Below are 26,448 nucleotides of genomic sequence, written 5' to 3'. Positions count from 1 at the left end.
AGGTTAAGGGATGGGAAATTTTCAGAAAATGAATGAATGGATTCTAGTCTATTCTTTTCCATGCGAATAAAATAACCCTCTAATACTCTTCTTCTTGTTGTGTGTGATTTTGGAATGTGATGATTTGGTTCAAGTACAATTATTACAGGTACAGTACAGTATTAACAGTATGATATTGCTGGTCACAAACAGGACAGCACGGGTATAAAAAGATGCAGAGTTCGAAGAGAAAGAGTGTAGTAGTGAGGGGGGCAATGGTTTAGATTGAATCGGATCGGATTGGATTGGATCAACTGTTCAGTTAAACTGAGTAGCAAATAGTTGATTGAATATGGACGGGGTATATGGATAGGAAAGGGAGGGAAATGGATATAAAAATAAAAATGAAAGTCAAAATCCAAACGAAAGCAAAATAAAAATTAAATAAATACCTACCTACCTACCTAGTACACCACATCTACATTCACAATATTCTCAGTATTTTCAATATTTTCATTTCAACAATAACTCAATTTAATCTTTTGTATCTTCATTCACATTCTTTCTTTTCTCTATCCATCTTGACTCTTTTTACTCGGTACAGTATAATTCTTAGGTACCTAGGTACCTACCTACACTTGTCAATGAGTATGAGTATGAGTATGAGGTTGAGTTCTATGTATTCATTCCCCACCCACGGATGGATTTCCCAATCTCAATCTCAATCTCTCAATATCAATCCATCCACACCTTCTAATCAATCTCCTTCATCATTTATCTACAGTATCGCTCGCAGTATCGCAGTATGGGAGGATGCACACACACACAACCAATAACTTTCCATTTTCCTTTCCACCTACCCATCCATTCAGCCATCCATACCGATTCATCATGTAATGTAAACTTCCTTTCGCTCTTTCTCTTTCTCTTGCGCTCAAATACACAGAAACCTCCTTCCACCCAGCCAACAAACTAACTAACCAGCAAGCAAGCAAGCTATGCAGTCATTCCACCCTCTACCGAAAGAACTCCCACACGTGTAATAACCATGAAGAGCAAGCTAATTTTAACTCATCCATCCACCCAATAAAAAAAACTATGACTATGAGACAGAGAGAGCCAAAAGGAAAATACTTTAGGCAACTAGTCTCAAAAGAAGAGAATAAAATTTGTAACTGTCCAAAAAAGGAAGAAGAAAAAACGACTGTATCATGCCATAGTCCTAATTGTATCATGGGTACTCGTAAAAGAAGAAGAGATCCCTTCTGTATCGCTGCCCCACCAAATTCGCCCTAGAAAAGGAAAAAAGACCCATGGCTAAAATTGAGTAAATCTTAAAAATTGTGGCTTCAAAAGTAAAGCAGCCAGGGTTTGGAAGAAACGAAATTGTGCTATGCTATGCTGCTTGTAAAAATCCCCGAAACGCCAAACTGTTGCTGTAATGCAATGCTCATGTGAAATATGCCACCCCTCATTGCGCGATGCTTGTTGAGACACCAGTGTCGTTTTTGACTTCCTTATATGCTCCCATTCCAGTTGGGTCATAATAACAAATGAAACCACACTCATGACATTCGAAGTTGCTGGTGGAGCGGAATTTATGTTCAGTCCTACATGGTTTCATACCTCCTTGGACATTTGCTTGTTCGATCATGCTCTTGAACATGCTCTTTCTGCATGTAATTCCACTATCCAGCATATAATGTCAGAGCCCTTCCTCACCAGCTTGGCAAAGTTTTATTTCACGGCCCCATTCGGACTTGAGAACTTGCGAAGCCGTGATACGACGATGAGGATTAGGATCAAGTATCGAATAGATAACATTACGACAGCGTGCCTATCTTGATGTTAGTTCATGTAGCTCGAAATTTGTAAATAGGAGACATACCCGATGTAACGACTCGATGGGAGCGTATCCCTCCTCATCCCTGCGACCTTCTAAATACTTCTCATAAAACTCATCCTCATCTCTCTTCGCGACTCTCCACAGGTGACGACCTGTACGCATTGCCATGTAAATCACACCTGTTGCCCAAACGTCGACAGCTCTTGCGTCGAATTCTTTGTCAATGTACTCTTCGGGAGCGATATAAGGAGCGGAACCACAAAGCCCAGTTACCATGTGTGCGTCCTTTTCCCACGCCATTCGGAAGCATTCGCCATTCCCAAAATCTGTTATTTTCAAAGAGCCGTGTGTAGTCAAAAGAAGATTCTCAGGTTTTAAATCTCGATGAGCAACTCCCATCTCATGCATATATTCGACGCCACGCATCATCTGTTTAAAGTAGCAATCCGCTTCTACCACTTCGAGCTTTCCCGCTGCGAGAACTAAAGTGTAAAGATCGCCACCTGCGCAAAACTCCATAACCTCACAGTAGTCCCCTTTCGAGTCTTGGAGGAGGTCGAGAGTGTGAATAACGTTAGGGTGTCGTAATGAGGAAGATATACAGAACTCGGAAGTAAGCCTTTTGCTGTATTTTCTTTCATTCTCTTCGGGTCTTCTTCGGAATTCCTTCACAGCATAGAGTTGCTCTGTTCCCTGCTCAGATCTTTTGTGAGATATCCTAACAATGCCGAAAGCACCACGGCCAATAACTTCATTACATTTTCCATATTTATCTACCAATGTGGCCGTCGCGTTGGGTCCACCCTTCTTTTCTGTGGCCAGGGATTCTTTCTCACGCTTTAGCTGATCCACCCAGTTTGACATTAGTGAGAGTTGCTGTTCGCCTTCATGGGCCTCGGATTGTTTCGCCTTCCCGCTAATCAAACCTCGCAGCATTTCCCCAAGTTTCTCTTGTCTCTTGGCACTCTTCAGATGATGCTCATGACCGCCTTGCACATCAGGCATAGTAAGGAATCGTTGATGGTTTGCGGGTGCCTTTTTGTCCTTTGTCGAACTATTTTTATCCCTCGTCGTAGATGCTGTACTAGGTTTATCGGAGGGGTTCTTCTTTTCTTGTGAGGAAGTCTTTCGAGATAGAGAGCCAGGCCTCGACGATGATGGGGATGTGGCACCATCTGCAGGCTTTGGGGTCGAAGAGGCAGATGCTGCACTAGATGAGATGCTACTTTCCGACCTCGTTGGATCCTTCGTAGAGAACATTCTTGTCAAACGTTTCGTCATCGAGGGCTTCTCAGCAGTGGTGGGCATAGGTGCCGTCTTGAGAACAACCGGAGGAGGTGGCGTAAGAGTTCCATTCATACTTAGGTTTTCGGTACTTGTGATGGCGCTCATATTTGAAGTTGTAGGGCGAGATTGAGGTGATCCATGTGAGGAAGAGGGAAGAGAGGGCGTGGGTGAGGGCTGTGCCTTCTCTACGACGAGATCTCTTGGTACCGCGACTGAAGCCATGATATTTCAGTTTTCTTGAAGAATTTGAGAAGCGCTTCGTATCGATTGCAATCAGTAAAAAGATGTCCGCCAAAGGCGGAGGTAGCGGGCAATGCCCGTGCTTTGTTGGAAATTTGTGTTTTCGTGTTTTTGTGTGGGCGTGTGGGCTTGTAAGTTCTGACTTGTGGGACGTCTGCGGGAAAAAGGTTGAAAGTGGAAAGTCCGTTTGAGTAGGGAATTATAAATCAGAGGAGTCAATGGTGATGGAATTGTGGAAGTGAATCAGGTTGACTCTTTATATTCTTGTTGGTTTGCCTCGACACGAATATTGAATCTTTAATTGAAACTTTTCGGTGAAGTGGAAATGAAGTTGGAAAAAGAAGTTTGGTGGTCGGGAATCTCGAATTATTAAGAAATTGGAATTATCTCTATCTCGATTTCTCTGCCACCAAAAAAAGCTTATGTGATGTCCGAATCGATAGTGGGCGGTCCTAACTTGGCAGTGTGGTGCGTGCTAGGTGATTTCGAGCCTAATTCACCGGTAGACTTGAAAAATGGTTATGGATCCCGTCGGGATACTCTGGTGGGCTTTGTGTGTATGTACTGTAGTCGGAGGAGGAGCAGGCTTTGAGATTCGTGGTAATTTCTGGGTGAAGGGAGTGGTAATCTCCGTAGTAATGTCTGTCTGGAGTGCGCTTTACCCGTCTCTTTAAAGTAGTGTCGTACGGAATACGAATACCTCGAGTATCGAATATCGAATATCTATGTAGGTAGGTAATAAGTATGGTGAGTAGGTGGTAGTAGCTTAGTATTTGATGGTTACAGCTTGAGTACAAACAAGAATGTTAAAGCACAAAAGTACACAGCCTTGCTTGGAAATAATATTAATAATAAAAGGTCGAGTACAATCAGGTACTAGGTATGATATAATACGGCAGGATAGGATGGATAGGATATGATCGAATAGGTCCTAGGTAGGAGACAGCTGAGGTATGCTGGCTGGTGGAAGAATCGAGAAAAAGATTCAAAGATTCTCAATGAAAGAGGAGGACCCTTTTGCCTCTTTAATATTTCGCACCTTTGTTATAAAATTTGAAGAGTGGGAAAAGGGATTCTTATTAGATATGATTATAATTATTATAATCATAATTACTATAAAGGTATACCAAAATTACATTGCCTACCTAATAACTGCCTAGTAAAGTAGCCGACTTGTGAACTTATTATTTTGACTTATTTTCAAACTTGGAAAGAAGGTCGGTCCGCTTTCAGTACGTCTCCTCACTATTTATTATTGTAGTGACCTGTGGGTGGATGCACGTTTTCTACATGCAATTCAGGGATTTAATCAAATTGTGTACAGGAGTGCAGAAGTACAGAGGTACAGAATAGATAAATTTGATAATCGTATTAGTGAATAAACTTCATTTAAATATTTCTACAAGTGGTAAGGTTATCTAGCTACCTAGGTAGGTATCCTGAGAATAATTATGAAAATACCTCCCCTCTATTATTATAGTATACTCTGCATGTCAAACATTTGATTAAGCGTTCCTCGGTCCAACAGGTCACAGTTACAGGTCTATGAAGAAAATTCTTTCAGTGTAAAAATTGTATGCACAGGGGCTTTCTATGAGGGATTAATCTCAAGTTATCCCGGTTGGATTTTCAATGGCTGCGTTTATGAATACAGTGTGCAAATAGACTGAACTGACTGATTGACTGACTAACTGACTGACTATAAACCTTACGCACATTTTACTCATATACTCCGTACACTTTACTCATATTCCGTACATTTTCCGTACATACTCCGTACATACATCCATCCATACATATATTACCGTACCTACAAATATACACACACACACACACACACACACACACACACACACATACTTCCTTACCTACATGGTCCATACTTAGCACTTACATGCTTAAAGTACATCATTCTCATACCTTCGACACAATGTATGCTGAGAATAGAGTACTCCGTAATCTAATCCTAGTCTGTGGTCAACAACCTCCCGATTTCAGAGCTGCATCATGCAGATTAATTAGTTGCATAATGCTGACGTTGAACGGTTGGAACATACTAGACTAGGGGAGGGTGACTCTTGCTCAAATTCAAGGTTCGGGTCTTGAAGCCTTCAAAGGGGAATAATTTCGAGGTCGTCTTTCATATTAGGTGTAGGTGTACGGAGCAGGTCAATGGAGCAGCTGTGTACGGGTCGTTTCGTTACTCGGTATGTGGAAATCTGATTAGCCAGGGTCTATCGTTTGACCGACCTTTGCTTTCTGTTGGTTAGCAGAGCCCATTGCTAAGTCTTACATGTATGTCTCCATTGGTGTCTTTCCCCTCTGTGTGGATTTTTATTACTCTTTAGTATCTCGAATTTGTGGGATTACCTTACACAAGGCGGCAGTATAACATTATCGTGTCAAAGTGCAATGAGATCACCATGCTGGGGCCGGAGTACTGAGTAGTTATCAAAAGTCGGCAAGATAATGTACCCCCTATCATGTTTTTCGACCATGCAATATGATACTAAATCTCTTGGGAGAAGGCGAATCCTTCGATCTTTCCCAAGAAGAGAGAAATTGATTATAAAGACTGATACATAAATCAATTGTCACCCTTACTCAATAGATCAAGAATCAACCACGATTCATTTCCATTAACTTCAAGTCAAAAGATCAATTCATAACAAGTCATCTTGCCAAGGTTAGCCAACTCAAAGATTCCACTCCACCTCCAAAAGATCCCGAGACTTCGAAGTGTCCCCGGACTACAACACCTGATTGACGGATATGTGATGATGGGAAGATAGAAAGATGGAAGATCTCAAAAATGAAAAGAAATGGAATGAAAGAGAGTTTCACCCATCGTCATAGATGCCGCACCAAATCTCCTCCATCAACTGCTGTTTTGAGACTCACCTGTTTCCCACATTTGCCCAGGTGTTGTTGATTGGTAAGCGTACATGTTAACTTTCAGAGGAACTTCAGAGGGAACGTTAACTTCAGCAAAGGATTTTAAATTTATATTGTTGCCGCAGCTCTCGCCACATCGGTTAAAGAAGGATACAACAGTTTTTTAAATAAGCAGTAAGCAATAGGCGCTCCTTCCGACAGATGATGTTAACATGACATGAATATGGGCATGAGCATGAGCATGCGCATGTGCATGAATTGGTATAGTTCAAATGGTGTGAGGGCTTACTCCGTACTCACGGAAACTGTATCGCTAAGTTCCACTTGGCATCAAGTTGGCTTCCCTCTTCCTCTGCCTCTTCGCCCTCCCCTTATTACGCTCGTATTGATGGGCCAGTGGTTGTGATTCTTGGCCATTACTCTATTATTACTTCACTACTTGAACCTCTACGGCCTTTGAATGAACCCTATCAACCTGATGAACCCTATGAGCCCTATAGGGGCAGAGCATTTTGATTTTCTTTCCTTCGTCTAATTTATGATTTATTTACTTGACCCTGGCCAAACAACAGAGACCTACCAACATTCAATCACCGACACCATTAAATTATCAATTGACTAATAAGACGGGATGATGGTTTGGTCTTACTAGAAGTTAGACCCTTTAAAATCATCCATGTCAATATTTTTCAATATCTTCATTCAATGATCCTTCAAATAGATAAAATAACTTCGATACGAGACACGAATATAGACTTCCATGTTCATATTTCAAAAACATCCAAAATCAAAGCAAATGTTCTCTCTTCAGATTCAGCCCTATATGAAACCAAGAGTTTTGACCCGAGGTTTTCTTGTCCATGCAAAAGCAAAGGCAACTACTACTCGTACTCCGTACAAATTGGATTCTTTATCTTTTTAACTTTTTATCCGCATTCAACCGACGTCACATTAATCAAAAAAAAAAAGTCTTAATTACCCCGCTCCCGCTACTCCTCCTCCGCCTAAACAGATATTGCCAGAAGGTGGATGCAACTTTGAGTGTTGTATGTATATATATTATATTGCCGCTACTCGAGTACCATACAACAAATTCCAATGTCAAATATCAACCAACCAATCAACCTTGATATCGATCCATCTATCTTCTATCAACCTACCTAGTATCTATCTATCAATGCAATTACCTCATTCTTTCTTCAGATATCACGCAACCTCACTCCATTCACATACACACTAGGTAGGTACTTTGCAATGTGTTTACAAATAGTTCGCTGTTTCTTACCTTTTCTTCTCCAAATCTACTCCGGTTCCTTATCTTGTACCCCAGATATTCTTTTACCTAACGCGGAGCATCTTACATATGTACATGAAAGTAGCTCGCGTTGATGTATGTGCTGCACTGCACCTTTGGAAAGTTCTCCATTTCAGCTACATTTTTATCCCCTAAATATGCGGGAAGAGACAAGCCAGGTATCTTGAAATAAACATCTATACCTAAATGGTTCGGACGGTACAGTACCCCAGAATTATGCCAACACATGCGGCATTATCACAAGTACCTACTCTACCTAGCTACCCAGCTATCTATGTATCTATCTATCTACCTACCTACCTTGGCCTGTCATTTCTTCAACATCTACTAGGATATCTCGTAGGATCATCTCCCGCAAGTGCATTGGAATTTTGAATTGCATATTTCATATTTCACATCTCCAAATATACCATACGTACTCTGTACACTTATTATACCTTGTTTCTCCGTATTAAACCGACCTCTTGACTGCATTCCATGGTCAACCAATCATAATTATCACTCCCATCACACTGTCGACCCTTTTACATTCTCACAATTTTAAAGCTCATCGTTCCTTTTCCAACCTACTGGTTATTCCGACGTTGTGTTACCATTACACAGTACCTCAAAATAAGCTTTTTTAATTTACATTTCATATATATTTAAATCCCTCATAGATCAATCCCTCATATTTCTCGGTACCTTGGCATCTATCATCACATCCTCATAATTTGGGGGTGAGAATTGACCAATACAATATTGGCAGGTTGCTATGGTCATTCTCACATGTGTGTCCAAGATGATTTCTATATCAAAAGTTCGGAGCAACCACTGTGAATGCATCAATGGACAGTGCATTCCTTTGAAAATATCACATTTCTGTCTCACCGCACAATTTCACTCATTCCTAAGTTTATAAATCATGTCATCTAACCTAACGCAAGCACTCATCTGAGCACACGTGTGAAAGTAAGATCTTACCATATCAACTTGTCATTTCATGGCTGAATATCAAATGCATCCGGCTCCCCGCTGAGCGCCACATCTCCCAACAACCACACCTAACACAAGCATATTCAACTCTCAATTGATAAGGAGTATATTAATTTTCATGTGAAATTTTCACACAATTGCAACCACCACTCAATCATCCTTTATGTTACCACCAAACACATATTCAAACCTTTCAATTCCTCACCGCAAGATATTCACCACAAAAACCCCCACGTCCAAGTGGTTACATGCTACACAAGGACAGCATCTACAGTAGTAATCTCAAGTCAAGGCGTTTTAGGCATTGAAAGTTAGATACACACGAGGTATGAACTGTCACTGGCGCATGACTGCAAATCCCACCATGTGTCAGTTGTGTGTATCTCAAAATGAATATTTGTGTTGTTCCTCACGAGAGTTTCCAAGAGCCCGGCCGGGTATCCGAAGATGAGAGATTTTTCAAATGGTGACTGATCTGATGGACCCCCATTTTTATATTTTTGTATTTATGAGATTTGAGATTTGAGATTTGAGATTTGAGATTTGAGATTTGAGATTTGAGATTTGAGATTTGAGATTTGAGATTTGGATGTCGCTTGGATGGATGGATATTCAAGGCTTTGGGATATTATCGAAGTCTCTTTATTATGTATTAATTAATGTACTTGGAATAGAATATGAAATTTATTTTTATTTTAAACTAATTACGTTTATAAACATTTACACCTTCTCCTGGAGTAGAACATTAAAAGCTGGTCCCTCCCTGTTATATCAAAAAATATTTTCCTAAATTTCCCATCAAGCATATGTGAGTATCAAAATACAATGCAAATTTCATTTCATTTTTAGCCACCATTCCAAATATTATCATCCCATTGGTAATTGTTAAATAATGTACAGCATAAGGAAAGTAAAAGTAAAGTAAAGTATATTCTCATGTGTAATACATGCTGTTAATGTAGATAGATCATCCGGTACCGGTACCGGGATTGGGCATATACTTTCTTTTTTTGGTAGTGGTTTGTTTAGCTGGCTAGGGAGGTAGATGTGTAGATGTGTAGATGTGTGTGTAAGTCATTTATTGCTTTGTAGTTGCTATGGTGAAATGAGATTGGAAAGTTTTGAATAGTTGTCTTGTTATGAGTAGGTTTGTGAAACAGTGAGTGAGTGGCTTAGATTAGGTAAGGTGAGGTAGGGTGAGGTGAGGTGAGATGAGGTAAGGTTAGGTGGGTGAGTTTTATGTTATTTGGATTACTGGATTTTGGTGATTGTTTTTATTGATGTATATCTTATGGAATGAAATCTATGACTTGGGAGTTGGGAGTTGGATTATCTTTGGATTCGGGTGGATTTGAGCGGAGTGCAGTGGTTTGGTTTGAATATATTGTTTATTTATTAGAGGTTGAATTGAATGTATGGATCTTTGAGTGTATGGGTGTATGGGTGTGTATGATATTTGATAGGGTTTAGTGAATTTATTTTTCTATGAGTAATTGTACTTCACTTAAGAAAAATATATCTATTTAGATAGAAAGGTAGGTAGGTAGGTAGGTAGGTATATAGATAGATGAGTAGATAAATATTTACAAAACCCCTTTAAAGTGAAGCTTAAAATAATTTTATTATCAATTGTTACGAGGTTTGCCATCTAGATCACGTGGAAGTGCTCTAGGCTCTCGAGGTGGTTTACAACTAGGCGTCAAGCAGGGACTTAAGTAATGACAATAATGATATGCAATTCGTAACTAATAGTAGAGTATACTAAATGATTGATCTTGAGCACGAAGCTCTATACAAAGGAAATCCATCTAGATTATATAGACCTTCGTGCCGATGGCTACTCAGTAGGATCAATGCGGCTCAGTACTGAGCTCACTGATCCTTACTGAGCCAGTCACGTGATATTGATTGCACATGAGAGTTTCCTGTTACCAGGCGTAACTGTCACGATTCAGGTGACCTGAGGATCAGATCCGGACAAGTACTAGGTATCAATGGTTATCGGCAAAGTAAGATCGTTGGAGGGATAAATATGACTTATTTTTGCCTAGCCATTGCGGCTAGGCCATTCATTTGTGTGTATATAGAGTAGCTATCCCCATCTACAGGTGCTCTTCACCTGTAGATTCTAAGTTAAATACAATTGCTGGTCTATAAACACCCTTTTGGTCACACTATCCCCTATAAAAATCTTTTATAATTAAACAAAATACTAAAACATTAGAATATCAGGATACAATAACTATTCAACCAGTTATATAATTAATCATAATCATATATACATGCACATCACAGCTCCCCAAAATCCTAAATATCCAAATCCATCTATACCTGCTTCTGGTGGTAGCTGTTGAGAGTCTTTACTTGCAAATAAGGTACCGTGGCATTTATTGATAGTGCTCGGTAATGTTGCTTATTCATTTCAAAAGAGCTTAGATACTTGAGGCCCTTGGTGTTCCGCCGCCATTTCAGATGCTCCCAGAATAACACTGTTAATCATCTATCTCTTCTCCTTTAATCTTCTCTCTTCACTTCTCATCATATTTCATACCATTTTCTTCATCTTCACCCCCACCCCCCTCTCCTCCTAATCCAAAATCTATCTACTTCCAACTCTAATACATCCCATCTATCCTATCCCAACATCCAAACTCATCCCCTTCTCAACCTCCAACCCATCCTAACCTTGTACTACCACCACAACCACATACAACTACCAAACCCATCATCCACTCTAGTAAACATCAAGCATCCCACATCCCACATCCCACAACCCAGTAAATATCTCTCAAAATTCTCCTATTTATATCCCCCCCTTCCCACTTTCCCTTTCTCTTCTTTCTTCTCTCCCCCTCCTTCTCCCCCCTCCTTTTCCTCTCAAGAACGGGAAAATGAGAAAATGAGAAAATGAAGAAGTGTTTTCATCCATTCATCTACCCCTCTATCTAAGCGAAATTATAATGGGGGTGTCGAATATATAGATAGATTTTAGATAGATAGTGTTGTAAGATAAGAAATAACCTTATTTCAATCAATATAATACTCATTTATTCATTTACTTGATTATAAATCTGTTCACTTGTTGATTTATAACTTATCAATTTATTCACCTATTCTGCCTTGCACCGTATTCACTCCCATTATATTCACAAACACACATCACTACAACACATACAAGATCAAGAATAAGTTTAAAAATTTCATATATTGAAAGGAATTTCCTCATTTCATGATTTCTTCATATCACTAACTATCCTTTCCCAACCTGATACTCTCAATGAATTTTCCCATCTAAAAACGAGCAGGCCAAGAGTAACCTAATCATCAATCAATTCTTACCAATGTAAGAATTTGTGAAACTCCTTAATCGCTAGATTCATCGCTATTCATCCATCCGTTTGTCCTTCCTTCCCAGATATCCACCAACGCATACCCATTTGCAAACCCTATTGTAGAAACATGAGTGAATATTCCCCCTACAGCGCCATGCATTATGTCAAATCTAGATCCATGTCCAGGTCCAGTACCAAATATAGTCAGAGAGTACAAGAAATCAAAGACCGAGAAGTTACCGCCCACCCTAATTGCTAAGTACCTACTCCAAATGCAAACACAGAAATAGTCCACCCACACTTGTTTCCCAATTCCGAAGACAGCAAACGCAAAAACGCAAGACAACGCAAACCAAGTAAAAAAACAAAAACGAATAAATAAAAAGGCCTGCTAATCAAAACAATATGTACCCAAACATCATTATCATTAACAAAAGGCCGTGAGGCTTTCCCAAACTCTATCAATATCCTATCAACCCCCCTGAGCAAATATTAACGTCTCCCACCCATGGATAAAGAAGGGTAGAAGTTGATGGCTCAAATTCCATAATGTCGTAACATTCATTAAGTCATTATGCGTGCATTTAATACACTATTGTTAAAGTAGCCTAGAAGCGTGAAGTAGAACTTCGGCCCATTGATGGTCGAGGTGGTTGATTCTTGGGTGTATTCCTTGATTGTTGTTGAGCTCCGGAACCGATTTTTGGAAAGCGCTGTGTAATATCGAGACCTGCATAGTCCGATAGATCTTCAGTGAGGAATTCAGAGTTGAAAAAATCATCCTGAGGAAGGTCGAAGTTACCAAGGTTCAAGGTTGGGGAATTGAATTTCGAAGAGTTGTTTGGTTTACATGGAGAATCCATAAAGTGCAAACCTCCTTTCGTTGGGGATAGGTATGGTGAAGGTCCACCTAGCGAGGGTGTAAGTTTGAGAATCGGTGTAGAGGTGAGGCTCTTATTCAAGTTGAAATTGGTCACATCAGATAAAAGTTTTGCAGATCTCGAACGATCCAAACGAGGTCTCTTAGCTGATCTCTTCTCTGGTGATCCATTGCTTGTACCGGGAAAGGATGCTGTAGAATCTTGGAATATATCAAGGTCTGGCACGTAACCGGAAAACATGTAGGAATTATTGTCAAGATTGAAAGCTGGGCTCCATGCACTATCTTCAAGAACAGTTAGGCCACGGATTGGCGAGCCAACGAGCTCCCTAACCCTATCACGATGCATGCGAAGGTTTGTGTTTGGAGATATTGACGGTGGTGGTTTCAGGGGAGCCTTTAACTTGACAGCAGGAGTAAGTGGGGGCAGCATTTGATAGTTGTCATGTGGTTGAACTCGACGTAATGGAGAAGATGATGGTGGAATGAATCCACCAAACGACCTGCCTTTGCTGGGGCTATCGTACGAGGAACCACGAAGACGAGCGATTTCTTCCTCGGCTCGGCCACGCTTAATCCTTGGTCGATCAGCTTCAGATGTTAGCAACCGACTGACACCATTTGGTCTCATAGCCGAAGATTCAAGTGATGAAAAGTACCCACTATCATCCATGGACGCAAACTTTCGGTTTGTGTGATCTAGTATGTGATGAACATGGAAAGCGTGGAACGGGAGGTGGTGTATGATTACGTCTCGATGCGTGGCGAACCACAGGAGGAGAAGAATGCATTAATCCTGTTGGTGGGGATGATTGTATTTGCGGGGAAGATGGAGGGGCGTCTTCCTCTTCAACTTCTTGGTTGAATTCTGAAGCAGGAATTGTGGCATCTGAGGATAACTCTGGGATAGGAGGAAGTTCGTTGTCTGGCAAGGTATACGTTGATTTTGGCAATGATACCTCGTGGCTAGACGAGGGTAAATCCTTAAACATTGGCGTGGGTGGTGTAGGCTCTGGTGGGTCGACAGGTGTCAGGGCTGTATTTAAGACCGGGAGATTCTCATTGGGGCCTGCAGGTTTCCGTGAGGTCTTCTCCTTGATGAATTGATATTCCATTCCTGGTTGAATTGCCCAATAATTACCTTTTCCTGGATCATCCTTTGGTCGCTCCTGTTTTACAAAAGCCTTGTTAAGACTAAGATTATGACGAATACTATTTTGCCAGCCGGCGTCGGCTGCGTTGTAGAAAGTGTAGTTATCGGATATCCATTTGTAAATTTGCGCTAAAGTGAGGCGTCGATTCGGAGCTCTTAAGATCGACATGCCGATCAACTGAGCATAACTGTGAGAAGGTTTGAAGCCGTCGTCGTGAATCGGCGGGAATGAGTCCGGCTCCGGAAGTTCCCGAGGGGTTGATGTGTCATTTCCCTCCTCTATTTTCGACTTGTTTTGAACTTTCGCTTCCGGAATGGGGGCTGCTTCCATCAAAGACCGCTTCAGTGAAGGTTTCCGACCATACAATCCTTCCAAGGAAAAGTTGCAGCTTGAAAAATCGTCGCGAAAATGTGGTTGTGAATGCGACGAATATATAGAATGTGGACAGTTCTCTTTTCCTTGAGGTCGAGTGTTCATGAAAGTGGTAAATAGTGCTTTCTGCGGGGCACACTTATATTTAGGTTGAAAGGGTTGCTTCTTCGCAATCGAGTCGGTAGTGCATCGCGATCCTGAAGGTGGTGGCATCGGTACCATGTTTAGTTTATTGCCAAATGGTGCCCTTGAAGGCGAACTTGAAATATGATTATTCGACTTCAGCGGTGAGTGTTTGCTAGGTCCAGTTTGAGGTGGGTTGAAGATCACATTTCGTTTCGAGGCGTTGTTCTTGATTGTTCTCAAGGGCGATGATTTTTTTGAATTTCTTGAATTTTTCGTCGACGGCATTGGTGCGCTATCATAAGATGTGACGGGATCTTGATAAATTTGCAGCGGCTGCTGCGTGTAACGCGACGAAGACATTGTAGAGTGTCAACGACGCGCTGATAAGTGTTGATGAGATTTATTCAATCAACGCGTGACCTGATGATGATGCAGTAATTTTGAATAGGTACCGGTAAGTGTGGAAAAGCTGGAGCATTTGATGTTAGCCCTATGGAAAATATGTCATTCTGGAGAAAAACGCTCGACGGGATAACGAGGATTATCTAAAGGCATGCATACCGGGAGTGGGTGCTCAAGTGAGTGTGTGCTGTCCAGGATCGACCACGGATCGGATTGTGGAGCGAGATTACGGTGGATTCCAAGTTTGGAAAAGCGAGGACGCAAGGGCAAATGGTCTGGATTGCTGCAACTATGATCAAATTATGATATCGGAATCGTATGTGGTGGAGCGTTACGATAGGAAATTGAGATTGAAGTATTTAGATGGTACTGAAAAATCGCCAAGTCGAAGACGAAAGACAGATGTATTGTGAGATGTGTTGCGCTTGCGTGGAGAAGATGGTGGCGCAGCAATAGAAGAAGAGAGCGGAAAGCAAGCGCAAATATGGTGATGGAATTTGTACTGTACGTACTGTATTAAGGCTGAACGGGGAGGAAAAGGATGGGAATTGTAAGACGGCGATATGCCGAGCACGAGAAAATAGGATGTGTGGAAGCAAGGAAGTGGCCCGAAAGTATGTATGTCTTGGCTAAAAGGTCCGTTTCAAGCAATAGTAGACCGGCATGTACCAGGTAAAAGAAGTCGAATAGGTCTGTGTGATCCTTTCTGATAGAAGCCAGAAAAAGAAAGCCCTGAGCTAAAGTCGAGGGATTTTCTTCTTTTTTCCCCCTTTTGTCTTTGAGATCGTTTGATCAACCTACAAAGTTTGGTAGAGTAGTATGACAGGTATGTGTAAAAGGTAAAAGTCACCCCAATTGTTGTAAGGCAAGAGACGTCGTGATGATTTCACAGAACAGTAAGGTACCTCCCCCGGTATGCATTGAGTGCAACAGTATGGTGAAGATGCGAAGAGTGTTGTTTGTTGGTTGTACTTTTCCCGACGGTAAGGATAGCACGTACAGCACAGTGCAGTAGGCACAGAATGGATGATGAGACTTGCAAAGGGTTTGACGGTAGCTTGGGATACCAAGAGTGTTACTGTACAGTGTAATCGAATTGCCACGGAATCGATTGGATGTGAAGTGATTCTCCAGAGGTGCTTCAGACTTAAAGGTGGCTCAAAGATGGCCAGGGCGTCTTGAAGTTCTGGGGTGTTGGCGCTTCGGATGGATCAAAACTTGATCTTTGATTTTCTTATCCAGTCGTAGATTTTTGATTTTCGTTGGATTATTTGGATTTGGATTTGATCGGATTGAGGCTTTGTCAAAAGTGGAATTTGATTTAGTTCCAGGTAACAAATACAATAAAAAAAAGGCAAACTTTATGGGAGAATATTGAAAGAATTGATTACAAGGTAAGGGAAGGTCATCGTCGTCCGTCGCAAAATTGAGTAGAGATTGAAAGGTATCAAAATGAATAAAGGCTAAGGCAAAGAGGAGGGGAAGATGAGGGAGGGGAAAACGAGAGAAATCGAGGTGCTTCGCGACCTAAAAGGGTTTCTTGTTTACATTTTCTCAAAACCGCGTTTTAGCGTGTCATTTTTCCATTTTAGCTAACCAATTAAAATCGAAGTTGGGAGGAAACGGAACGAAAGAATAAAACCATACGAAGCCTTGGATTATTTTAGTACAATACCTAGAATACCTATCTACCGGTTGATGGATGCCAGCCTGAGCTAGGTACGGAGTATGGATTTGTCAAATGTGAGCTGAAAGCCATGAAAGCCATGAAAGATAAATCAACCAATCTCTTGGAGAATCAATATCTGCAAGGGTCATTCATATATGATATGATGCATTACCAAGTTTCATCCCATGAACAAAAATAATAAATCTCTTCATCTATTCCCATTCCCATTTAATAACCTTAATAAAGAAAATTCTTTTCATAAAAACATTCGGCGTATACATCCTCTGCTGGGTTCAATGATGAAGATCTAAAAATATTCTTCCACTTCCATTCCACCCATTTCACCATCCCACCGCATCGCATCACCGAAAACCGCAAGCCAAACCCAAACCTTTCTGCACCCCAGGCTGACGCTGATAGGAAGCAGATCATTTGCAGCAAACGGGAAGCAAAAGGGCCAAAGGTAAATATGAAGACGAGGTTCATGCCTGCCCGTGCCACGCACACCAAACCCTTCTCGACCACATTTTAAAATTACATCAAGTACAACTCATCATGACGTTAACACCCCCAGAGCAAACGCTAAACCTAAAAAGCATTGGCACAACCCTAATCAACCCTAACACCTTCGCTTTCAACCTCACATGCTAATCTGTTTCACGAATTCCATCCATACAATCCATCCATCCCTTCTCCCTTTATCCCTGGATCATCAGCGACGACCCCTCACAATGCCTGTCCCTCTATAGTATCTACCTATATCGCAATCAGAGCAGCCTGTGAATCACTGACCAGCATGACGAAACAATCCTAGCAAAAGAACCGAAAAGGCTGACTTTGAATATGATGGGAAACGTTCGGTTTGGCCGGAGCATACATTCCTTAAAATCCTTATCGACTTGACCTTACCGATTGCGGCCTTCCTCTTCCGGAAAACGATGTCGATGTAACATTTTATATGTTACATAAGGGTTACTAAGTATCTAGCTAGATATTTATCTCCGACTTATTTCTTAGCATTATTGGAAAGTCGCTCTGGATGTTACTGAGTGGGTCGCGTTGGTGTGTGGCGAGTTTGTACGCAGGTATATGAGCCCATACACCTGCGTAAGGCTTTGGATCTTCGGCGAACATGGAGCCTACTCCAACGCCCGATGTTCATGCATGTATATCGTACGTGACTTTGATTCGTGGGGAGGCGGTCAAGAAGTAGGAGACGGAATGCTCCCTTGTGCAGCTCGTTTGTTTCACTATCAATCACGTGGAGATCGAGGAGTGGTTGAGCATTGTCATACACTTCATATATCGCACAAGTCTATGTAGTTTCATGGTCATACAAAAAATGCAGTGTCATACAATGCCGTCTAATAGCCTCGAATGCCATTCGACCCTCTCTTGTAGAGGTATTTCAAAAGTCCCATTTAGATCAGATCCGTTTGTTTCCCTTTACGCCTCCCATGCTTATCTTATCCTGATTTTAAAAATTGCTCAGATGCCACTGAACATGAACATCGTACTCAACATTGCCGCTCCAAATGCCATTGTTTGTGGAATCGAGCTTATACTCCCAACAGACCGATCATGTACAGCACCGGGATAATTGCACGTAACTTGCCCGCTTTCATTTGCCGTTCTTCGTACGCCATAACTTGTATCAAAGCCTGTATCTCCTGGGGTTGGGCACGCGAAGTTCATGATGGCAGGGCAGGCACGGACAATCCCATAGCATAGATCCTCGCAAGGTAAGATCTCCTTATAAGGCCCGGGCTGGACCTGTGTATCGATAGCCACATTTCGAGAACCGTTCATAGCCAATGAAGAGTTTGCTAGGCTGAGTTGCTCGGAACTAAGCATTGTATGGTTTGGAAACGGCTGTCCCATAGCCCGTTCCTGTAACCATGGAAGATCATTTGAAAAATCCGTACATCTTGGGATGGTGACTGAACAAAGCCAGTTTTTATACGCAGCATCACAAGTAGTGCAATTTTGAGCAAGCGAATACTGAGCAGACGAAGTAGTGTTGCAAGGAATCTGTGCTAAAGCTTTCTTGAAATACTTGTAAGACTCGTAGGTAGATTTATCGTACCATTCTGCAAGAGCGGAAGTGTTTGGAAAGTTGTTGGGATTTGACGGAACTGTCCAAGCAACCTGATCGCAAAATGTGAGATTATACACGAGAGCGCAATTGTCGGCTATGCAGGGAATTAGCTCAATAATAAATAACAATCATCACAGCCACATACCCGAAATTGTCGAAAAGGTCATGGTTTTCCAGACTTGTCCACCACCGCCGACTCCCTCGCGCCCAAGAGCGGTTGCGTTACCATTCATTGCGAGAATACCATAGTAGGATGTGCCAGCAGTTAACCCGTCAAAATATAATTGCTGTTTGGGATAGTCATCCTCCCCCCTCGTAGTCATCGACACTTGGATTTTGCCAGTACTCTGACCTCCATTAATGGTTCCTGCTATTTCCGCCTTATTCTCCAATCCACAATACGAATATTGCAGGCCTGTAATGGAAGAATTTGCCGTTTTGCTGGCGAACATGGTAAAGGGAGGTGTCAGATTAACCCAATCATTGTATATTGAGCCATTATCTGTGGTGAGATCATGGGTAACAAGCAGAGCTGACCCTCTATCACTATCCACAAGAAGGAGATTTGACTCGTCGCTGTTGTAATAATGGTAAGGCGCGTCAATCGATGCAGCAATCTGCGCGTTCCATATGCCTGTGTAGTCCGCGCTCATATTCGAGCCCGACAGACCAATGTAAACATCCCCGGTGGCATTCAAAGTTACTACCGCGGCTCCACCATCTAATTTGTAAGATTGCTGTAGACTGTCGTCCTGTCCAGGTCCCGGATTCTTGTTCTCCCCAGACTCAGATATGTAGAGTTCTAGCTGCGAGGGTGCCTCCATGTTTGCCCCTTTAGCTTCTGGCTGCGTGCAGGTATTAACCGTGATATATAGCACCCTAGTACTCGCGGAGCTAGATTGTCGAGGCCACAATGTGGAATCTGCACCCTGATCTCCGGACAGAATCTGCTCCTCGTCTTTGACTCCAATAAACTCGCGGTCCGGAATCTCGAAAGCCACCTCACCAGTATCAGCGGCACTTCCAGCATTCCTTTTCCGAAACTGGACAGGAGAAGGTAGACCGCTTGCTTTTGGAGAAAGGGCACCCCATAATGAGGAGTTTAGGAACGAAAACGATATCGTTTGTCCTTGTTCGATGTTTGTCGTTACAACGCGATTGTTAAGTAATGGAATGGGGTCAGTCTCCGATGCAATCCTCCCAATGATGCTCCGATCAAATCCTACAAATTCGGCCTCATATTCTTCGGCTCCTACTTCTATAACGTCGTGCTCACTATCCAGTTCCAAGATATTTATATCCATCAACCTCTCATGGTTATGATCTTCTGGTCGTATCGAATCAACATCGGCGGCATATGCGAAGTGAGAGGATGAAAACGTCAGATATAATATCAGGAGCATAATTGATCCCATGAGAGACGCAGCCAGCCGCGATTGCAGCGGACTGAGCTTTGGCAGAGGCATTGCAATTGCGGTATTGGGAAAATGCCCATTGGAAAGTCGCAAATCTCGTCGCTGGAGACTTCAAGCATCAGTTTTATTTATTTCAGTTGGCAGTGGATTCGGCCTGCGAATTTCATATCTGCAATCGACCGAATATTTAAAGAAAGTGGGTTGTTCGTTGAAAACCGTTGGAGAGTAACTTATGGTGTTTGAGTGAAGTCTCAAGCTCTCGGTCCTCTTAACCTTACTGTGTACTGACCTCTTGACCAATGATAGAGCTTTAATTTTAGTTGGTGCCGTAATAACCCCTATAATTGTATTGGCTTACAATTTACAGTCCTAATATGGCAATCACGATGGTAATTAAAATAAAACGTGCAAATATCAAACGTAAATTTGTCATTAAGCATTTCGAGGTAGTTGTGGCACGAATTTTTCCAATTCGACCTTCCAATTGTCATATCATACATACCAATACCTAAATAAACTGTCGATAAAATTTCCCCTACCACATATCCCATCAATTTGAACCGAAAAAATACGAGACTATTGGTGAATTTCAGGTAATATCAACAGAGCACTCGAATTGTCCCACAGATGATAAGAAGTTCGTTGCAATGTCCCACTAACATCATTCGTGTCTGGCAGTTTCTGCTCTACCCTCTACGCCCACGGCTCAAGACCCCGCCCCCCTCATAATCTGACGCCTACAATTATCATTCATGGCTCCACGCATGTTCCCACCATTCTGCCCCTGTATTGCTGAGTTGATGATTTCGGCAGCACGATAGTGGTACACACTTGCTGTTCCATTACAAGGACTTGTCAGCAGTAGCGCTGACCTTGCTAGCACCTGAGAAGTATCTGGAAAAGACTGGTGAAATGAAGGAGCGGAAGACGATTTGAGCACCGCTAAAGAGTGTTAGCTCTGTCTGAGGATGCGTGCATGGTTGGGGTCATATGAATCTTACCTGGTAACTGGGAGTGCGAGCCACAAAACGAGGATGAACTTGAAGGTGTAGTAGAAGGGGAACCAATATACAACGGTGAACACACTCTCAAAGACAGTCAAGAAGGCAAAGACGACCCAGTACTGGAGGTTTAGATATATTAGCACTAGTTCTATCAAGTATCGTTTGCGAATTACTTACCGTGAGCCACTGGGTATCGTCCGCTTTTCCAACACTGAACAAAGCTTCCAAAGAGTAGTACCCTGGAAGAACAAACCCAGCAAGGTTCGTAAGGAGTTGACCTCCAATGTTGAAGAAGATGAAAAAGAAGTAAAATGCAATAACACCCAAGAAAGCGTAGACCTTGGGAACGTTGCTTTGCTTTTCGAGGTTGTTCAAGGTTGGGTATTTGGAGAGCTTGGGTCACACAATCAGCCAAACGGTTCATACATCAACAGAGTTTGGCACGTCCATCATAGCCAGAAAACCATCAATCTTCCAAAGATTCGCATCAAGATCCTGAAGTGTGCGGGAACTTACTTCCTTATCAATTTGGGCAATGGTGCCCTGAACTTTGTCTTGGAACGACATTTTGAAAAATAGATGTTGCGCAAAGCTACTACTAAGGGTGTTGGATTGTGTTGGGTGTGTTGTAGAGATTTGTGAGTGCAAACTTTGGAGAAGCTTATTGATATTTGTGTTGTTTGTGTTTGTGGGACGGTTTGTGAGGAAGGAGGATTCTATGGTTGGGCAAAAAGTGTTCTTTGTCTGACGCTACTATGACGAACCGGAGAAGCTTGGACAACCGATCGGGGGAGCGGGGGTCAACATCAAACTCTGCGCACAAAGAGCAAATTGGTAGAAAAATATACTGGAATTTATGAATGCACTCGGGGAATTCTTCTCTGCTCACCACAAAGACGTTTGTTTGAAAGTACTTGAAGAGATCTACTCAAATAATCTGTTGCACGTATCAAGTCCTTTAAAGTTCCTGTCTTCCTCTTCCTCAGTGCGGAAGCTGGTAGAAAACCTCGGAGGAACGTGGAATAGACTGGTGGGGGGGCATTAGGGTTTACATTTTGTCTGCTTTTGATTGGTAGATAGCGACCGGGAAGATTTGAATATGCCAACTGTACAATCATTAACTTTGCACTGCTTCCTAGAGAAGAAAAAGCCGCAGACCAGAACAGGCCGACGAAGGTTTGAGGTTGAAGGGATGAAGGAGAATGAGTTTACCACTGTTTCTCTTGTACTATCATCCAGAATATACATAAGATCAATAGATATCAATGATAAATTTATATTGGGTTATTTCATACTAGTGATCTAGTCGTCGAGCTACCAATGAGCCAGTTATCCTTGATCATCTTCAGCTACACGTCAAAATGCAAGCTGTATGTGAGATGAGTGTAGAACATGGTAGCAGCTTGCTGTTGGAAAATAACAGGACAAGATCAGCCAACATTCTTCATGGTAATGAAGAATACCACAACCCGTCGAACAAAATTACGGATTAGTTCTTCGATAATGGAATACATGGGGATAACAAAACACATGTGAACGGTGGAATAGATTAGAGTAACAAAATAGATCTGGACATTCTAATGTAAGACTTACCTATACGCTTACTTGGAGATATGGAGGAGTACGAGTAGATTAGAACATTGAAAAGGATTCATATAGATGGAAGGAAACAGTAATGACAGCTCGCAGCAACAATTTGCAAAGCATGAACATGTGATATTACTTGGTCGGTGGTCAAGGGTGGCTCTTATATTTGAATCTGCTTGTTTCCTTCTTCTCCATTCCTTCGTGCCTTTCTTATGGAAGCATTCGCAGCCAAAGTATGAAGTCTAATAGCTGAGAAAGACTAGTGGAACTTTGTCATACAGTTCTGGAATAACTTTGACAACTCCCAATAATAATATGAAATGCATATGGTACTTTCATTCAAGACATTTCCATTGCTTTGCATGAGCTAGCTGCGAAAAGTCGAGTCTCCGAGTTCACCGCCAACATAAGGGAAATTAGAATTTGAAAGAATGCGAATAATGATGATATAAATAAATGCAAATTGACGTATTCCTCGATCCGTACCAGCACTCAAAAAAGTATCTGTGCAGTACTTTCGCCCATTTGAAGAATCGAAAGTTTCACCAATTTTCTAGTCCAAATTTTATTATGATTGATGTTTGTTTTGCTGTGAATCCTCCAATCATCATCAATCATTGAACTAAGCCTAATCTAGACTGGGTTCTGCTTCCCCGTTAACCGGAATACCTCAAGACTTGGTAAACAATTGAAATCAACCTTTCAAAATACATATCACCACAAAGGACGACAACAGGAACGACTCGCTGTCCTTTCAATCGGTAAGTATCCATATCCCAGAATCAGATTGGCATCAGAGTATTAGGAGTCCATAGAGGCCAATAGTCAAGTCAAGAAAGGGTACACATCGCAGAATAAACAAAGCCCAGCCACTTTTTCCGATCATTTTCTTCGACTTCACGATCAACAACCTCGCATGGAAGTTATGGGTAAGTGATGATACCCGTCTCTAATATATGACGCGCTACAGTGCGCGAGTTCTTCAAATATGTGTATAGGTTCTAACTACTTTAAATATTCAAGAACAACATCCATCCGGCGAAAAAATTCCTGTCAAACGATCGAGACCCAACACCGCGATGTCCTCTAAACCACGCAAACGTCCTCAATCTCGAGCTTCCACAACTAGTATTCATAGCGGACTTGCACAGCCAGTAATGGAGCAGCAGTATATGGACCCGCCACAGTGGTTTGAGCACAACTCCAATCCACAACACAACAATATTCCCCAATTGTCAGCCGAAGACATGGTTATGCATAGTGCTTCGCAACTTCAAAATCCCCGACCTTATGATATGGAGCATTCCCTCAATGGAGTCTCGAATCATAACATGCAATCTTATCATTCGGAAGTGCAATATAGACCTGAAAGCGGACGTCAATCTATACCAATGGATAATTATGCTCAAAATTATGGAGAGGGTGACAGTCAAGTCTTAGAAGGTCGCAGTGATGAGCAAGACGAGGTAGACTCCGTAGCAGGGACAACTGGCACAACAAAGAAGGCCTCGAGATCAAGCGCCGCCAATGAGTTAGAAATGAGACAGCTATTCCAGACAAATAAACACCGCACCTTGCCAGAAGTTGCTGCGGAACTTCTTTTAAATGAAAGAGGACCACAGTCGGAAAGACAGAGACAAGTATTTGCTATGCTCTGGTATGTGCATCATGTGATGGAGCTTGAATCACACTAACAAATTCCTCTAGGATCAGCAAAGTCTGCGATAAAGGTACAGGGTCCGTTCCAAGAGGTCGTGTCTACGCAAACTACGTTTCGAGATGCGGCACAGAGAAAGTAACGGTCTTGAATCCTGCATCTTTCGGCAAACTTGTTCGTGTGCTTTTTCCGGGGTTAAAAACTCGGAGACTTGGTATGCGCGGGGAATCAAAGTACCACTACGTCAACTTTAGTCTCAAGGATGACCAGCCACAATTGCATGAGATTCAAACTCAGCAGCCCATTACAAACTTCAACGATGCGAATTTTGCGCAAAGTTTTAAGTATGTTAATCACAACCTCCTGTGTAAGTTTATTGCCAATACTAATCAAGCAGTCAAAGCATGACATCGCAAATTCAGTACCCCGTGGATAAATATCCAATCGATAGAGCTCCGTTTCCATCTCCCGCAATTGCTCAAGAACCCGAGCAACGCAAACAACGATCGGGGGGATTCATTAGACCTCACAGTCTCTACACCCACCCAGTGGTCGCGAAGCTTGCAGATCTCGAATGCACAACAAAGACACCTCAAGTCCTTCATTTTGCGCCTTTAGGAGAGCCTTCTTTGCAAGAATATGGAGCTATTTCGCTCCCCAAAATCCAGCCATTTTTGCCCACGGGCACGGATTCAGATTCAGCACTGGCATTATCTGCACTCTATCGCTCTCATTGCACTTCTCTCGTCGAACAAGTTCGTTTCTGTAAAGAGAAAACATTTTTCCATCTTTTCACGGCTTTTCTAGGCACTCTAACGATGCCCGTGCAAAAATTGTTTGCCGATAAAGCCCTCGCACCGTGGATTAACCAGTGCGATATTATTATGTACCAAAGTATGATGCGTGTCGTGGCACCTCTGACACTTCAGGTTGTGCCTAAAGTAGTTTTGGACACTTTACGCAACATTTCCGACCGTCTAGTTACACATATTCAGAACTCATTCCACGGCCAACCGGCACATGTTATTGAAGCGAAAGTCGGACCGGCTACAACTTTTGCTAGTCTTTTGGACAAAGAATTAAGAGTGAATCTAACTGCTCATGCTGCAGCAAACATGCTATCCAATCCTTTCAATCGTGATTCAATGTACGAGGACTTTATAACCATGGTTAACATAAGAAAAGTTGCGGAAAGCGTGCCTACGAGAGGGATGGATGACGTAGTTCATCTCTTAATAACGGAACTACGTGATCTTCTCGATCCTAGCGAGGTTTCGTGGGAGATAGAAGGACAAACCCCTTTTGGAGAAATGGTTGCGCGCATGGGCCGTCAACGACAAGCGAGTGTCCATGCCGACCCAACTACGGAAAATGTTCTCGATCGATGGGTAAACATGCTTCTCTCACTACCTGCCAAATTTCCGTATGCTACACACGCAGAAATCGTTTGGTGTGTCCAAAAAATTGGCACAGCTGTGATGAGAGATCTTACTATCGCCCAAGGTAAAAGCTTTGGTGCTTGGTGGGTAACTAAATGTTGGTTAGACGAGATGATTGCATTCATGGCAGAGCAAGGAGGTTTTATGCAGCGAGAAATCGGTCAAGGAACGATGGGGGATATGCCTAAGAACCCCTCAGCGAGTCGAAGAAACAGTCAGCAAGAAGGTCGATACAGTAGTGGAAGTGATGAGTTCCTTGGGCGTGGGGTGAACGGTGAGCGGCGCGTCTCAGGTCCTCGGCCAATGGATTTTGCAAGAGAGGCTGCAATGAATGCAGCTGCTGGTCATGATGATAGCGGGATTGGAATGAGGACGCCTGAAGATGAATTTTCAATGGGAAAATATGGATTCGTCCAAGATGATGGGCATACATCGATGGAATCTAATTCTCTTCATGCTATATCACAAGGATCCATGTCTTGAAGTTTTGGATGAAACTCTACGTATTGGGTAATTGGGTCAAAGGCGAGGCGCAATGGATGGTCAAGGGTTTTGGGGGTTGGATAATGTGACAGGGAAGGACGATTTTTTAACGACCAACGATTATACGAATGGCTGTAGAATGGATGGATACCTAAGGTGTAAAATTGGGATGGTCTTGATTATCTTACCCCGGCGACTTGAGTATTTGTTCGCTGGTTTATTGAAGATTTTGGCTCAGTGCCATTGGAGTATCGGGTTGGATGGCGTTTCCCATGTGAGGGGTAGCTTTACTG

At 42.2% G+C, this 26,448-nt stretch overlaps 10 protein-coding genes across 10 annotated transcripts; 5 read left to right on the top strand and 5 right to left on the bottom strand.

Annotated features, from left to right (window-relative positions):
• Positions 1 to 1,077: 1,077 nt before the first annotated feature.
• Positions 1,078 to 1,275, top strand: SS1G_00584 (hypothetical protein; the record flags this gene model as incomplete). The annotated part of the gene is made up of 1 exon (XM_001598445.1): positions 1,078 to 1,275. The coding sequence occupies one exon, from the start codon at positions 1,078 to 1,080 to the stop codon at positions 1,273 to 1,275; it is 198 nt and encodes a 65-aa protein (XP_001598495.1).
• A 409-nt stretch (positions 1,276 to 1,684) lies between these two features.
• Positions 1,685 to 3,334, bottom strand: SS1G_00583 (conserved hypothetical protein; the record flags this gene model as incomplete). The annotated part of the gene is made up of 2 exons (XM_001598444.1): positions 1,685 to 1,816; positions 1,868 to 3,334. The coding sequence occupies 2 exons, from the start codon at positions 3,332 to 3,334 to the stop codon at positions 1,685 to 1,687; spliced, it is 1,599 nt and encodes a 532-aa protein (XP_001598494.1).
• A 2,241-nt stretch (positions 3,335 to 5,575) lies between these two features.
• Positions 5,576 to 6,299, bottom strand: SS1G_00582 (predicted protein; the record flags this gene model as incomplete). The annotated part of the gene is made up of 3 exons (XM_001598443.1): positions 5,576 to 5,611; positions 5,646 to 5,674; positions 6,254 to 6,299. The coding sequence occupies 3 exons, from the start codon at positions 6,297 to 6,299 to the stop codon at positions 5,576 to 5,578; spliced, it is 111 nt and encodes a 36-aa protein (XP_001598493.1).
• Positions 6,300 to 12,030: 5,731 nt separating this feature from the next.
• SS1G_00581 (predicted protein) lies at positions 12,031 to 12,159 on the top strand (the record flags this gene model as incomplete). Its single annotated transcript, XM_001598442.1, has 1 exon — positions 12,031 to 12,159. One exon carries the CDS (start codon positions 12,031 to 12,033, stop codon positions 12,157 to 12,159), a length of 129 nt encoding a protein of 42 aa, XP_001598492.1.
• A 318-nt stretch (positions 12,160 to 12,477) lies between these two features.
• Positions 12,478 to 14,761, bottom strand: SS1G_00580 (hypothetical protein; the record flags this gene model as incomplete). Its single annotated transcript, XM_001598441.1, has 2 exons — positions 12,478 to 13,320; positions 13,520 to 14,761. The coding sequence occupies 2 exons, from the start codon at positions 14,759 to 14,761 to the stop codon at positions 12,478 to 12,480; spliced, it is 2,085 nt and encodes a 694-aa protein (XP_001598491.1).
• Positions 14,762 to 14,954: 193 nt separating this feature from the next.
• Positions 14,955 to 15,985, top strand: SS1G_00579 (predicted protein; the record flags this gene model as incomplete). Its single annotated transcript, XM_001598440.1, has 5 exons — positions 14,955 to 14,979; positions 15,047 to 15,212; positions 15,325 to 15,421; positions 15,617 to 15,629; positions 15,819 to 15,985. The coding sequence occupies 5 exons, from the start codon at positions 14,955 to 14,957 to the stop codon at positions 15,983 to 15,985; spliced, it is 468 nt and encodes a 155-aa protein (XP_001598490.1).
• Positions 15,986 to 17,203: 1,218 nt separating this feature from the next.
• On the top strand, positions 17,204 to 17,521 carry SS1G_00578 (predicted protein; the record flags this gene model as incomplete). Its single annotated transcript, XM_001598439.1, has 3 exons — positions 17,204 to 17,220; positions 17,287 to 17,418; positions 17,464 to 17,521. 3 exons carry the CDS (start codon positions 17,204 to 17,206, stop codon positions 17,519 to 17,521), a joined length of 207 nt encoding a protein of 68 aa, XP_001598489.1.
• Positions 17,522 to 17,960: 439 nt separating this feature from the next.
• On the bottom strand, positions 17,961 to 20,036 carry SS1G_00577 (hypothetical protein; the record flags this gene model as incomplete). The annotated part of the gene is made up of 2 exons (XM_001598438.1): positions 17,961 to 18,664; positions 18,716 to 20,036. The coding sequence occupies 2 exons, from the start codon at positions 20,034 to 20,036 to the stop codon at positions 17,961 to 17,963; spliced, it is 2,025 nt and encodes a 674-aa protein (XP_001598488.1).
• Positions 20,037 to 20,827: 791 nt separating this feature from the next.
• Positions 20,828 to 21,556, bottom strand: SS1G_00576 (hypothetical protein; the record flags this gene model as incomplete). Its single annotated transcript, XM_001598437.1, has 4 exons — positions 20,828 to 20,927; positions 20,987 to 21,108; positions 21,167 to 21,382; positions 21,506 to 21,556. The coding sequence occupies 4 exons, from the start codon at positions 21,554 to 21,556 to the stop codon at positions 20,828 to 20,830; spliced, it is 489 nt and encodes a 162-aa protein (XP_001598487.1).
• Positions 21,557 to 23,655: 2,099 nt separating this feature from the next.
• Positions 23,656 to 26,155, top strand: SS1G_00575 (hypothetical protein; the record flags this gene model as incomplete). The annotated part of the gene is made up of 4 exons (XM_001598436.1): positions 23,656 to 24,233; positions 24,284 to 24,577; positions 24,631 to 24,988; positions 25,163 to 26,155. The coding sequence occupies 4 exons, from the start codon at positions 23,656 to 23,658 to the stop codon at positions 26,153 to 26,155; spliced, it is 2,223 nt and encodes a 740-aa protein (XP_001598486.1).
• Positions 26,156 to 26,448: the final 293 nt, after the last annotated feature.

Source organism: Sclerotinia sclerotiorum, genomic scaffold (assembly GCF_000146945.2).
Source record: "Sclerotinia sclerotiorum 1980 UF-70 scaffold_1 genomic scaffold, whole genome shotgun sequence".
NCBI lineage: Eukaryota > Fungi > Ascomycota > Leotiomycetes > Helotiales > Sclerotiniaceae > Sclerotinia > Sclerotinia sclerotiorum.
Note: the sequence above shows the minus strand (reverse complement) of the source record. Positions and strands in the feature narration are given on the sequence as shown.